The sequence below is a fragment of the Columba livia genome, chromosome 7, assembly GCF_036013475.1.
Source record: "Columba livia isolate bColLiv1 breed racing homer chromosome 7, bColLiv1.pat.W.v2, whole genome shotgun sequence".
Classification (NCBI taxonomy): domain Eukaryota; kingdom Metazoa; phylum Chordata; class Aves; order Columbiformes; family Columbidae; genus Columba; species Columba livia.
Window position 1 is genome coordinate 30,866,145 of NC_088608.1, and position 12,193 is coordinate 30,878,337.

At 42.6% G+C, this 12,193-nt stretch overlaps 1 protein-coding gene across 20 annotated transcripts in view; it reads left to right on the top strand.

Annotated features, from left to right (window-relative positions):
* The window catches only part of UNC80 (unc-80 homolog, NALCN channel complex subunit), a 137,807-nt gene that overhangs the window by 4,492 nt on the left and 121,122 nt on the right, over positions 1-12,193 (top strand). For 10 of the 20 annotated variants that reach the window (XM_065068973.1, XM_065068979.1, XM_065068974.1 and 7 more), the window contains exon 2: positions 11,792-11,948. In XM_065068973.1, coding sequence (XP_064925045.1) covers positions 11,792-11,948 — 157 coding nt within the window. Of the gene's footprint in view, positions 1-2,722; positions 3,045-4,335; positions 4,385-11,791; positions 11,949-12,193 lie in introns of those variants that run through there. The other 10 variants (XM_005501701.2, XM_065068987.1, XM_065068989.1 and 7 more) reach the window with 3 other exon arrangements.

Consider the following 12,193-nt stretch of genomic DNA (forward strand, 5'->3'; position numbering starts at 1 on the left):
TAGTGAGCTTCTAAACTCTGCTCTCTAGGACTGCCTCTGTTCAGGCAGCAATGGTGTTTACTTGGATAGGTTTTAAACCAATGAATGTCATTGTTTTCCTACTAAACTCGTGATTTTGTGGAGCTTCGTGTTCACATTTTCATCCTTTCCTGTTTATTCCTAAGCAGCTGCGCTGGACTGATGACACTGTGTGCCTCTGGTGTCCCTGTGAATCCGGAGAGTTCATAAGAGATTTTGGTGGTAGTGTGTGAGCAAGTTGCAGTGCTCTCTTTGCTCTTTTGTTTCCTGTTGTGTAGCAGAGTATGACAATAATAAGCTTAGGTTTAGAGCAGCAAAGTGGAAGCTATTGTAAATCACTGCTTCTTGAATGCTGGAATGAGGAGTGAGACCCATAAAAAACCCCCACATCTGAAATGTGATTACCAGTTACTGAGAGAACGCAAGTGTCTTAAACTCAAACCAGTTTCAGTATTGTAAATGACTAAAATGCCCAATGGCACTGATTTTGAGGGTGAGACTATACAATGTTTAAGATAACATACACATAAACCATCCCTAACCTGCAACCCTCATCCCTGGCTGAGAGTTAGCAATCCTCTCCTCGTGGAGCTGCAAGTTCAAGTTACTTATATTGTTAATGTCCATCAGGAAGACATAGACTTGCACTTTTTGAGGCCTTAACAGATCAGTTATTTTTATTTTTTCTTTAATTGCAAATAGCAAATAGCATTAAAACTTTTAGTTCTTATACTTTTCTTGAAGAAGAGTGATTCTCCTGGTTGATAATTACTAAGATTCCAGACAAAATTAGACTTCAGATTTGTTGCTAACTGAGGTTATATTTTATTCAATAATTGCATAACATGTTACAGGACTGGAAAAAGCAATTATTTAAAAACAAGTTTATCGCTCGTACTGCATTGTGTTTAACTTCTGACTGTCAAGAGAGACACTGTCAGGAATTAAAACTCAAATTTTCTTTCCAAACAAGAAGACTTTGTATAAAAAGTCCTGGATGCATTGAAAAGCTGTGGAGTAGGGAAACTTCTTTAATACATACCTTGCATTTAGAAGTATTTTTTTTTTAACCATCTTCTCTCTGTAGTTAATTCTAGTAAGATTTTAGAAATCAAGATAATTTTTTCTTGACTTCACTTAATTGAAGGAAATAAAATAGAAACAATTATTAAAACTTTCCTGTCTGAGCAAGCTATTTTTGTGAATGAAAAGGCCTTACTTCTGTGCAGCAGCAGAAAAAGTTACTGCTAGCAAAAGAACCCACCCAAAGAATACAAACAAAACCAACTAGTTTAGCATTTCAGCACTCAGGTAGATTAGTAATTTAAAGTATTTAAAACTTTTTGGTTGTAAACATATTGTTTAGGTTTTATTTACCAGGTTACCTTCCAATCAACTGTCTTAATACTCCTTTTGTGCAAGAGGGGGATTTTAGCAAAATGTAGACCACATAGGTTCCTGTTTGCCGTGAGTGGAGATCAAGATCAGCCTAAGTCACTGCAAGGAAGTATTGGGTTGGGCACCAGAAAAAACTTTATTCCAAGTGGGAGTAAATGCAGATTACTGAAGTAGTAGCACTGGGTTTTCAGAAAACCTGATTCTCAGAGTACCCATAAGGAAGGAAATAGGTTCTGGTGATCAGATCAGCTCCTGTTCCAGAAAGGAATGACCTTGGTGAATTATTAAGTGCCTAATATTAAGTAGGAAAATTGAAAGACAGGGAGAAATATGGCCTTGGCTTGTTGAAGCATCTTTCTTTAAACTTGAAACCTTTTTATATATGCAATGTAATATCACTTTTTTGTGTGTGTGTGTGTGGAAAAATTAACTGATAAGGGTGGACTTAAACTGGTCTTCCATTTTTTTCTGTTAATTACTTGTAGTAGTATACTGTTTTCTGATACTTTTAGGTATGTAAGGAGAGCTAATCTAACAGTTGATGAGAAACAGTTCTAGCAAACATGACTCAGATATATCTTTGTATTAGTCAAATCAGTTTGGTGTCTAGTTAGAAACAAGTAAATCTGCTTTGGCATTCACCAAAGAGGCACTCCCCTCCACCTCTGTTCATCTCAACTCTTTCTGTGTAAGTAAAACCCAAACTTCCTTGCTCCTGCCACCAGGCTTCACTTTCAGACGGGGTTTATTACTTCTCTCCCCACTCTTTGAAATAAACAAGTATCTCTCCATTTAACAGCCTTGCTCTGTGCTGTATCAGACACTTCAAGGGTACCTGCCTTTTTAGATCCAGAGAGGAGAACTTGGTCTTCTAAACTGTTAACAAGCCCCCAGCACCTCGAAAAGCCCTCTTTCCATTCTGCTCTTCTGCGGCTGTGGAGGACTTTGGTCGGACTCCACCCGGTTTGCAGGAGCAGCCTCTTTGACCTTGTCCCCGCTGCAGCCGAGTGGCGACGGGGGGAGCCGCTCTCCTCACCCCACCCGTGCTCGGCTGCTCTGCATCCTGCTCTGCCTGCGCGTTGTTGCGCTTGGGAAGCTCCCCGCGGTGCGCGGCGGCAGCCGGCCTGTTGCTGCGGGAACGCGGGACGGCCCTGCCCGGGCGCTGCAAGTTTGGCGGGAGGCGGGTGGGATGCGGTGCGGTGGGGCCGCCCCGCGCCACCCGCCCGCCCCTGTCACCGCCCGCCCCGTCACCGCCCGCCGGCGCGGGGCTGGGAGCTGTCCACAGAGGGAGGTACTGAAGGCAGGGAGGAAGCAGAGGGACGCGGACATCTTCGCTCCCCTAATTTCCTCCCTGCCTTCTGCAGCCATTTTGCACCAGCAAAGCTGAAGGGAGGTGTAAGAGGGAAGGGAGGGGGTAGGCTGCGAGAGATGAAGGGAAGAGGGTAAAGAGTTGCGGAGGGCAAAGAGGCAGCCATGGGAGATCCTAGCTGGTGTGTCTGCTAAGACTGGCTCACAGCAGCAGCTGTCATCAGCATCATGGTGAAAAGGAAAAGCTCAGAGGGCCAGGAGCAGGAGAGTGGCCGTGGCATCCCTCTGCCCATCCAGACCTTCCTATGGAGGCAAACCAGGTGAGAGCAGCGAGTCCTGGGTACTTGGGATACAGCTGCAACAGGGCAGTGAAGGGGGGCCAGGGCGGGGGGCAGACCAGCTGCTGCCCAGTGGTGGGGAGGAAGCGGTTACTGCAGCTGCAGCATGAAGGCGTGAAACAAGCTGTTCTCTTTGCACTCAATACAGAGCAATCTGTGTGTGTTGGGGATGGGGGGAGGACTGGAGGCAGCTTAACCTAGTGCCAGTCCCAGGCAGCTTTTTGATTTGACTTTAAAACATCCATGTGTATATGTGTCTATGCACCTCTCCCCTTCTCCCTCTTGTCTGTCTCCCTCACCCCCACTTCCACCCCCACTTTTAAGAGGACTTCTGGAGCTCTGGTGCCAGAAGCAGCATCCCTCAGTGCTGCACCAGACTTGCAGATTTGCTTGTACCTGTATTTGCAGCTGTTCTGGAAGTGTAATCTATGCTTTGAGAGGTCAGCATGCAAACAGATACGTCAAAGTCTCACCTGATTTCATTGGTTTGGAGAGGAATGATGTGTGAGGGGCAGGCTGAATGTATGGCTGGGGGTTTATGTTCCTTGTGAATCCAGTCATAACAGAATTCTAAACTGAAAACACTGCAGAGGCTGTAGGGGGAGGTTGAAAGGTTTGAAGGCCGTGGCTCTAATTTTAAGGCCTCAGTCACAAAATCCCTTTATTCCACAGCTTCAGTGTCCTCCAAAAAAAAAAAAAAAAAAAAGTAATGCTGTAATAATGTGACCTGATTAGTTTTTAAATATTTAACTCTGATCCCATTCTGGAAGGGAATGACAGAAGAGGGGTGGGTGTTCTCTACCTACAGGGTACAGGCCTGCGTTTCATCATAAGCCTTCCATATCAGTGGTTGTGGAGGAAAATACTTAAAACAATACTGTGAAATGGATCTCTGGCTTGAAAGAGACAACGCAAAGTTCTGTAATATTTAGCGCATTTTAAACAGGATATACTGGAAATCTTTCACTGAGGTAAAATGGCTGGAAACTGTTTGATGGAAGCTTTTATCCATGGGAACAGGACTTTTCTTGAGGATGGATTAACTACCTCTTGGCCTATCAGTGTGGGTACTTTTGTCTTCTAGAAGAGGTAACAGCATATTGTCAGATATCATGAACAGGTATCTGAACATTGTTTTGGTCATATGTCTTCCTTTACATTCAGTTTCTCGGCCTTTAGCCAACCTTCTGACATCAGAAAAATCTTAAAAATAGCCAAGCAAAATCCATGCTTCAAGTATTGGGTCTCTAATGCTTTTTTTCCCTTCCTTCAGTGCATTTTTAAGACCTAAGCTGGGGAAACAATATGAAGCTTCCTGTGTGGTATGTACATGTTTCTCTTTTTCAACTCTTGTTAGTAATTAACTTTTCATGCAACCTGATCTGACCATGGTCACTGATCAACAAGTTTCTCAGCTTATGCCAGGAGTGGATTTAGGCCATTCAGCTTAATTTTGTACTTCTATCACATGAAGGATTTGAAACCTTTTTGTATCTAGAGAATTTGGATATCATGTGCATCTCTAGACACAACAAAAATAAATTTATTTGTATATCAGTAATTGAACTAATTAGTAATTAAATAAAGTAAATAATGATATGGGCAGACTGAACTACTACAACCTGGGTCTAAACTTGCAGTTCATCATATGCATATGTGCTTTCAGATTAGACTGATGTCATTTCAGTTTGCGATTACTGGAGTTTTTTCAGACTGAAAATATTGAAAATCAAAATATTACTAACAGGCTTTAAACAATATTTTTACCATTGTGCAAGGTGGAAATACCTCATCTACTGGAAAATAGAGGGAGCATGTATCAGCATAATTAAAGAAAGGTAATTATGCAGATACTAGTTGTTACTTCTAACTGTATTTTGTATGAAACCTCCATCTGCTGTCTTAAGGGAGGAGAAATGGAAGGCACGCAGTAAGTTCAACCAAGATGGGTATCTAGGGAATTTCAGAAGTCCTTGAACTGTTGCTCATCTTGGATGACTTAAAGTACATTAAGCAGTTGCAGCCAGACTTGACAGACTGGAAAAACTTGGTCTGGACATGTATCTTAATAGTTTAAAGTACTTAGGTCTCTCTGCAGCAATTTTCTGACTTCCTCTTCACAAGATATTATGTCGGAGATGCCCTAGCTGCTGCTGACTAATTTTCTTCTAAGAAATCCATAAATTTTTCAGGGTTATTGCTAGATACCAGACACTGATAGGGGACTGCTAGCTTAGAGTGTCGCTGAGTAAAATGTATTGCAATTCTGGCACATGGAGCAAAAAGCATCATCGCTGGTTTATACTGTTGGCAGTTTCTGGTTGTTCAGGAAATGGAGCTTGTTGCCTTATGTCCTTTACCAGGAGTCTCAGCAGTGGGCAGGAGCCATGCCTTAAGGCACCTACGATCTGAGGCTGTGAGCTGATGTCTGTTGCTGTTGGGTAGAGGAACAGAGATTCCTTCTCTGTGTGTTCTCCATGATGTAGCTGTCTGTGAATTCCTTGTGCTTCATGCTGTGCTGTTGGCATCCTATGTGTCCCCCAGGCTGATTCTAAAGCACCTTTCTTCTGTAAGCAGATATCAGAATTTAGCCAGTGTGAAAAAACAACCCCCCCCAAAAAAAACCCGAAGAAAAACACACACAAACCACCACCACCAACAAATACACAACACAACAAGCAAAAAAAAACAATCGCAAGACAATATAAATCAGATGTGCAGCCAAGGGAAAGGGAGATCTCAAAAAAAAAACATTTCATGAAGATCCAATCCATTTCCATCCCTTGAACGAAGGAGAACTTGATTCTTCCCCAACTCTTAACATAGCATTTAAATTATGGTAGAAAGCTTTTGAAGGTGGGACTTAGCTTTGAGCAATTGATGTGATACAGCCTGAGATGCTGCATCTGCCACCTTCTTTTGCTCATGAATTTCTGATTCCTGCCAAGGCACAGGAATGTCTGCCCACATCAACACCTTCTGTATTACCCAGGGGGGCAGCAGAGTGCTGCATGCATGGGTTAGACAGGGTTTCTGGAACTTGACAGATACTTGGCTTGTTTTCTGAAACATCGAACTGACTACCTAACACCACTGTATTGACTGGTGTGCCTAAAAATACTGTGTACCTGTTACATGATCTGTTCTTTTAAAATTCTCTAGCTAGAATTGTTCTAGGCATGTCTATAGGTTGTTAAGTATCTGACAATGCGTATGATACAACATGGTACAGTATTATGTCGTTATTTTTGGCTCTAAACTTGCTGCAGTGGAATTTGAAGCATACTGTGTATTGAGGAAACAGATGCTGGAGGCCTAGATTCGGTGAGTACGGCATCTGATCTGCAACAGCAGATTGCATTGCTTCTTTGAGCTTTGCTTTATACCATAATACTTGAGGAAAAAACTGTCCCTTTCATAGCCTTGTTTTCCTTACCTATACAATCGCACTGACTTCAGTTGATCTATGAATAATAGCCTTTAATCTAAAGATAAATAGCTCCACCTCACCCCCGCATGCTCTTCTGTCTCAGTATGGATTTAGTGTTCTTTCTTCTCCCTGTTCTGAAGTTGTTCTGCCTTGGCACAATGTCATTTCCAATGTGTCTGAATCAAAGCTGTAAATGACCTCACAGGAATGTGAGTGCTGTACAAAGCTAATACAATTTTTTGGGTGAAGGTAAGGGACTGAACAATATTTTTAAAATTTTTTTACCATAGATTGCATTGGGCATGGAAGAACCTAAACATTTCCTGGAGGATCCTGCAAAATCAAAGTTTCTCGTTTCTGTTTTTTTTCTTTACTTGTTTTTGCAAATGTAGTAATGCATTTTGGTTTTATCAATGATTAAAGGATAGATATAAAAAAAAAATTAAAAGCAACCACCTTTATTTTATCTAGCCAATACACATGGTTGCAGAACACTTGAGTTTTTGAAGACAGGAATCTTCTGTAAGTAAAGTGCTTGGTATCTGTGTTTCATGCTTGTCAATGTTTGTGCGCTTACTATACTTAGTAAACAATGGAACCATACCATCCCCTGTTCTATGAACTCCTAGATTTATGTTTTAGATCTTTTTTAGGAACTCTTCCCTTTTAAGAGGACCTTCCCCAGACTGACAATACTGTCTGCCTGCATTTTGAGTTCTTTCCAGTCAGTCTGAAATGACTTTAGCAACAGTCTCTGCTTTCCACCATGATGCAGCCTGAGCTTTGGAAGAACAGGGCGATTATATTCCCTATAAGAACAGAAATCTGGTTCAAGAAGCACTAATAGTTTATCTGTGTTTCTGTCAGGGTCCTTCTCTACGTACACCAGGCTAAGCACTGGGCCCTTCCCTTCTAGCTCACTGCTTTTTTTTTTTCTTTCCCAAGTGAGATCCTCTAAGGCTACTTCCCTAGAGGAGACCTGCAGCTCATCTGGCTCTCCTGAAAGGATGGAACAGGATGGGGAGGTGCTGAGCTCCCCAAAGTCCAGGCTGTCTGGTGGGGACTAGGGACCTGGCTGAGACCTTGCTGCCTTATGCAGTCTGCTGCAGGTACAGCTCCCCTGGGTTTAGAGCAGGGGAAGTTCACACAACTCGAGCAAAGCTGTGTAGGGAACCAGGACAAAGCCCAGCCAGAATTTGGTCTGTCCTGTGCTGCTTGTCTAGGCTTCTTTAGGCAGCTACCTGTTCCTGTTCCAGCAGCAAAGTGACATACAGGCTGACCTTGGTCACAAGGTATTTGACAGCCCCTTTGGTTCTTGGTGGAGAACAGCAGCAGTGGGAAGGCAGCCAGACAAGACTGACTGCCACTTCCTGTGAAGACAGATGGCATCACCAGGGTAAAAGGAAAAATAGTTGTGTAAGTGGCCCTGAGGGAGCTGAACACACACACACACACAGCATCACTGAAAGGGGCTGCCCTTTCTCCAGCCAATGCATAACACTGACTTCCCTCACTACCATCTTGGCAGATGTTCTTTTTCCTCCTTTGTCATGTGGGGTGTTGTAGGCATAGACAAGCCTGCTGTAAGAAGGTAACAGTTTTCTTAGCCAAGCAGCAGCCCTGAGGCTGCAGTTCCAGACGTAGCCATAGCATGACAATATCTCTCTTGTGACTGACTTACAGGAAGGTTATTTCAAACATGCTTATTCAGACTTCTCATTGAAGCATGTAACTCCTCTCAGCTGTAGCAGCAGTTGCCTAGTTTATGTGGGGTGAAAATTAGGTCTTTCATCTTAACATCTGTATATTCTCTGTAGCAGGTCCTGAAAGTCAGAGCTGTAGCAGACCGAAAGGGAAGCTCTACAGGAGCGAATGCTAACCCAGGGCCTTGTATCTTGAATGTCTGGTGTAGGCAGGAGCTGCTGTGAGCTGGACCTTTATGGAGAACTCCAGGCAAACCCCATGGGAACACTTGTCCAAAGAACTGCATGTTCTTGTTGGGATGCTTGTACCAGTTATCAGCGTGGGGATTGCTGCCAGCTAGGTCCTGTGCTGATAGTACATGCACCGTGTCACCTGTGTACCAATCACTGCAGGTAGCACACAGGAACACTCAGTGGTTTCCACACATTAGCATTTTTCTGGCAACATACAATATTTCTCTCTCAGGTGCTTGTGATCACATTTGCTGTTTCAGAAAGCTAATCTTTCATTGTGGTACAAAAATATATTTAGCTTCCTGCTCAGGCCAGGAAAAAAACAGAGGAATCTGATGGCTAACCATGTAGGAAAACCTTCATGCGGCTCAGAAACCCAAAATGTTGTGGTGAATACATGCCTAACTGAAAGATGTGGTTGCAGATTCCTTAGCTTCCTCTTGATTTTCTGAAGTATACAGAATGTGGGTCAGAGCTTCCAGAAGGTAGTTGTTAGAGGACTTTCTCCCTGATGCCATTGAAATACCCATGAATGAGACCTTGAATGGAAAGCCAGAGATCAGCAAAGTGTCTTCTGTCACATTCTGAATAGGGTTGCTGCTCACAGTGATAATTTTTTTTTTTATTCCTCCTATTGCTCTCTAAACTGAATAACTTTGTTACTGTACTGAAGTATGAGCTTATGGTTTGGCTTTTCTACTGAAGGTGAGAAGATGATTTATTTTGATAAGCCTAGGTCAGCACTGGTACTTGGCAGGCATTTCAGTGAACTAATTCAGCTCACTAACCTGGTAGAAACTACTTGCTTAAATGCTGAGCTTCATTTCAGCTTGTGTAGAGGCTTGACTGGGCTGAATAAAAGCTTCAGTGAGCCCCAGAGCTGAAGCATGAGTAGAGATGGGAGTGTGTGCCCAGAAGAACAAATAAGGAGTCTCATCCTGTCCCCTTTTGACAAAAATAAGTAAAATTTCATGGTTTTTTACTGGCTCTTTCAGACCTTGTTTTGTTTGTAACCATGCATTAACTCCTCACCTCTTGTCTTGCTTCTGAGGATACTTCGTTGCTTTGTTCTCCACTTTTGTTAGGTAACCTCGTCTGCGACAGTTGTTCTAGACCTCTGCTGTCTTTACATTAATGTGCCCTCGACTGCTGCTGCAGTTCAATGACTTTGTTCTGAATGGAACAGAATAGTCAGACCTTACAATGAATACTTTGCTCCTCTGCCTGCCAAGGCATTCAAGTGTTGGCCATCCTTTCATGTTCCCCGGATTCCTGAATGGATAGGAGTGAATGGCAGGAGACCATTTCCCATTATAAACAACGTGCCCACCAGCAGATCACAGTAAGAGTAACTTAAGGCGTTATTTCCCTGGTAGATGTGTTATCCAGTCCTGGTGCTAAGAAATACACATTGCTGACAACCTAATCTGTGGCACATTATTTCTGACATATACACAGGAAGCCAGCATTTTCACCCACATATTACAGCTAATGCCCTCCAGTTTCAGACAGTTCTCCATAAAGACTGTGGAGTTTTTGACTAGAACCCAGGGTTTCTAGTAGGAGAGCAGTGTGACTTTCTATACACTTATGTTTGCTGGCAGCTCTGATGTTTATTGTCAGTATTTCTTTAGGTTCAGTTTGTGTTGCTAGAGGCTTAGTCCTCTGTAAGCACGCTCAGTTCTGAATACTCCCCACATTCATCTGTGTAAATCATACAGTCCATCTCCCCTTCTATTTGTGCCCAGTGCTACTGAGCAGTTGTTGTCTTAGATTGTACGTACAGGTAGATGTGTGTTTCTCTGCCTTCATGCTGGCCAGAGTGGAGCTATTATGGAGATGCTGTAAAAACCACGATAGCGCAGCACTGTGCTTGCACAAGGGCATCCTGCTAATCAGTGGAGGAGCTCATGCCTGCCCACACTGTCATATGGAGGATGTTGGTCTCTTCTCCCAAGTAGTGAGGGATAAGATGAGAGGAAATGTCCTCGAGTTGCACCAAGGGATGTTCAGATTGGGTATTAGAAAAAATTTCTTCACAGAAAGTGTTGTCAGGCATTGGAACAGGCTCCTCAGAGAAGCTCTTGAGTCACCATCTCTGGAGATCCATAAAAGACACGTAGGTGAGGTTCTTAGGGACATGGTTTAGTGCCAGTGTTAGGTTAATGGTTGGACTCGATGATCTTGAGGATCTCTTCCGGCCAAAATGATTCTATGTGGCCACCACCTGAGAGAACACAGTGCACAGCTGCTGGGGTATACAGAGGAGTGCATAACCCCTGGTTAGCATGCTCTGCCTGGGACTGGCTGGTCATTTAGGACATCTAGGTAACAGCTGTTGCCCTTTTTGCTTTTCTTCTTTGTAATCAGATCTGCTCTTATTACTCCCCCAATTTTACAGGAAAAATCTGTATGACTAGTGTTGAAGGATAAGCTATATGAATCTCGAGTGAGAACATTTGAAGCATCTGTTAGCTCATGAATACCAACAGTTATTTTTTTGCTCAGAGCCTGATAAAATCAGTGAAGCAGCTTGTGAACAAATAGGTAGCCAGGAGGCTAAACTGTTATAAAGCAAGAACATGCATTGTCAGTAACGTATTTCTTTATTTCAGGAGCTTCACTGAAGGAATATAACTGCTTTTGTGACCTGTAATGAGATTTTTGTATCTGGTCAGAGGAAGAACTTATTGAAATGGTTGGAGCAACTAGCAATAAGGAACTTCCTTAGGGATTTCAAAGGCAGATAGTCTTATTTTGTGCTGCTGAGGTGGAAATAATGAACTTGCTGCAGCTATCAGCTCTTTTAAGTGTTCAAAAAACCATTACATCATGGCTCTACGAAAAATTTTGTACACTGATAATTTTTTGTGGCAGGGTGTGAAAATGTTTCCTTAGGCTCATGCACCTTTAATGGGTTGCCCTTTATGTTACACTAAACTGAAAGAGCGTGTGTGTGTGAGAATAGCCTGCTCTCAGCTCCATAAATATAGGCTTCATTAGCTCCCACGACTTCCAACAGGATTACTGGCATGCCAGATTAATACCCAGCACAACTATAAGTCTGGCTTGATGTTGGCACTTACTAATATACATGATCTTGCTTTATTTATTTATTTATTTTTAATTACAGAAAATATATTGAGTGGCTCATTCATTTCTTAGCCCAGTGTCCCTTGTCCATAGGTCTGGTGAACTTTAAGTACAGTCTATGTCTTTCAGGAAAAATATTCTAAGGTGTGCTTTAGCTACATAGTGAAAATTTACAGATTACAGGTTTTTAAAAGAGAATGTTGTATGTGCCAGAAGGTATGTACAGAAATAGATACACAGTGTCTTTTTTTCTTTGTTCTTATTTTTAGTCTTTTGAAAGAGTTTTAGTAGAGAACAAGCTGCATGGCCTTTCTCCAGCTCTCTCTGAAGCCATCCAGAGCATTTCTCGCTGGGAACTTGTCCAAGCTGCGCTCCCTCATGTGCTGCACTGCACTGCAACATTGCTCTCCAACCGAAACAAGCTAGGTTAGTGCTCATTTTCCCATTACTGAAGTTATCAGTCAAAATTTGACAGATTGATGCTCAGGGTTCTGACATATTCTGCATCCTAGAATCCCAGTTAGTTCATGCTGTGGTTTGCCTTCCTTGATCTTTTGTCATTTATAGGAGGATAACCTGTGAGAGCTTTCCCAGTGATGTTAATGGTCTGATGAGCTGAAGAGTCAAAGCAGTTCAATAATACTTTGCTAGTTATTTTCCAGAGATAGTAG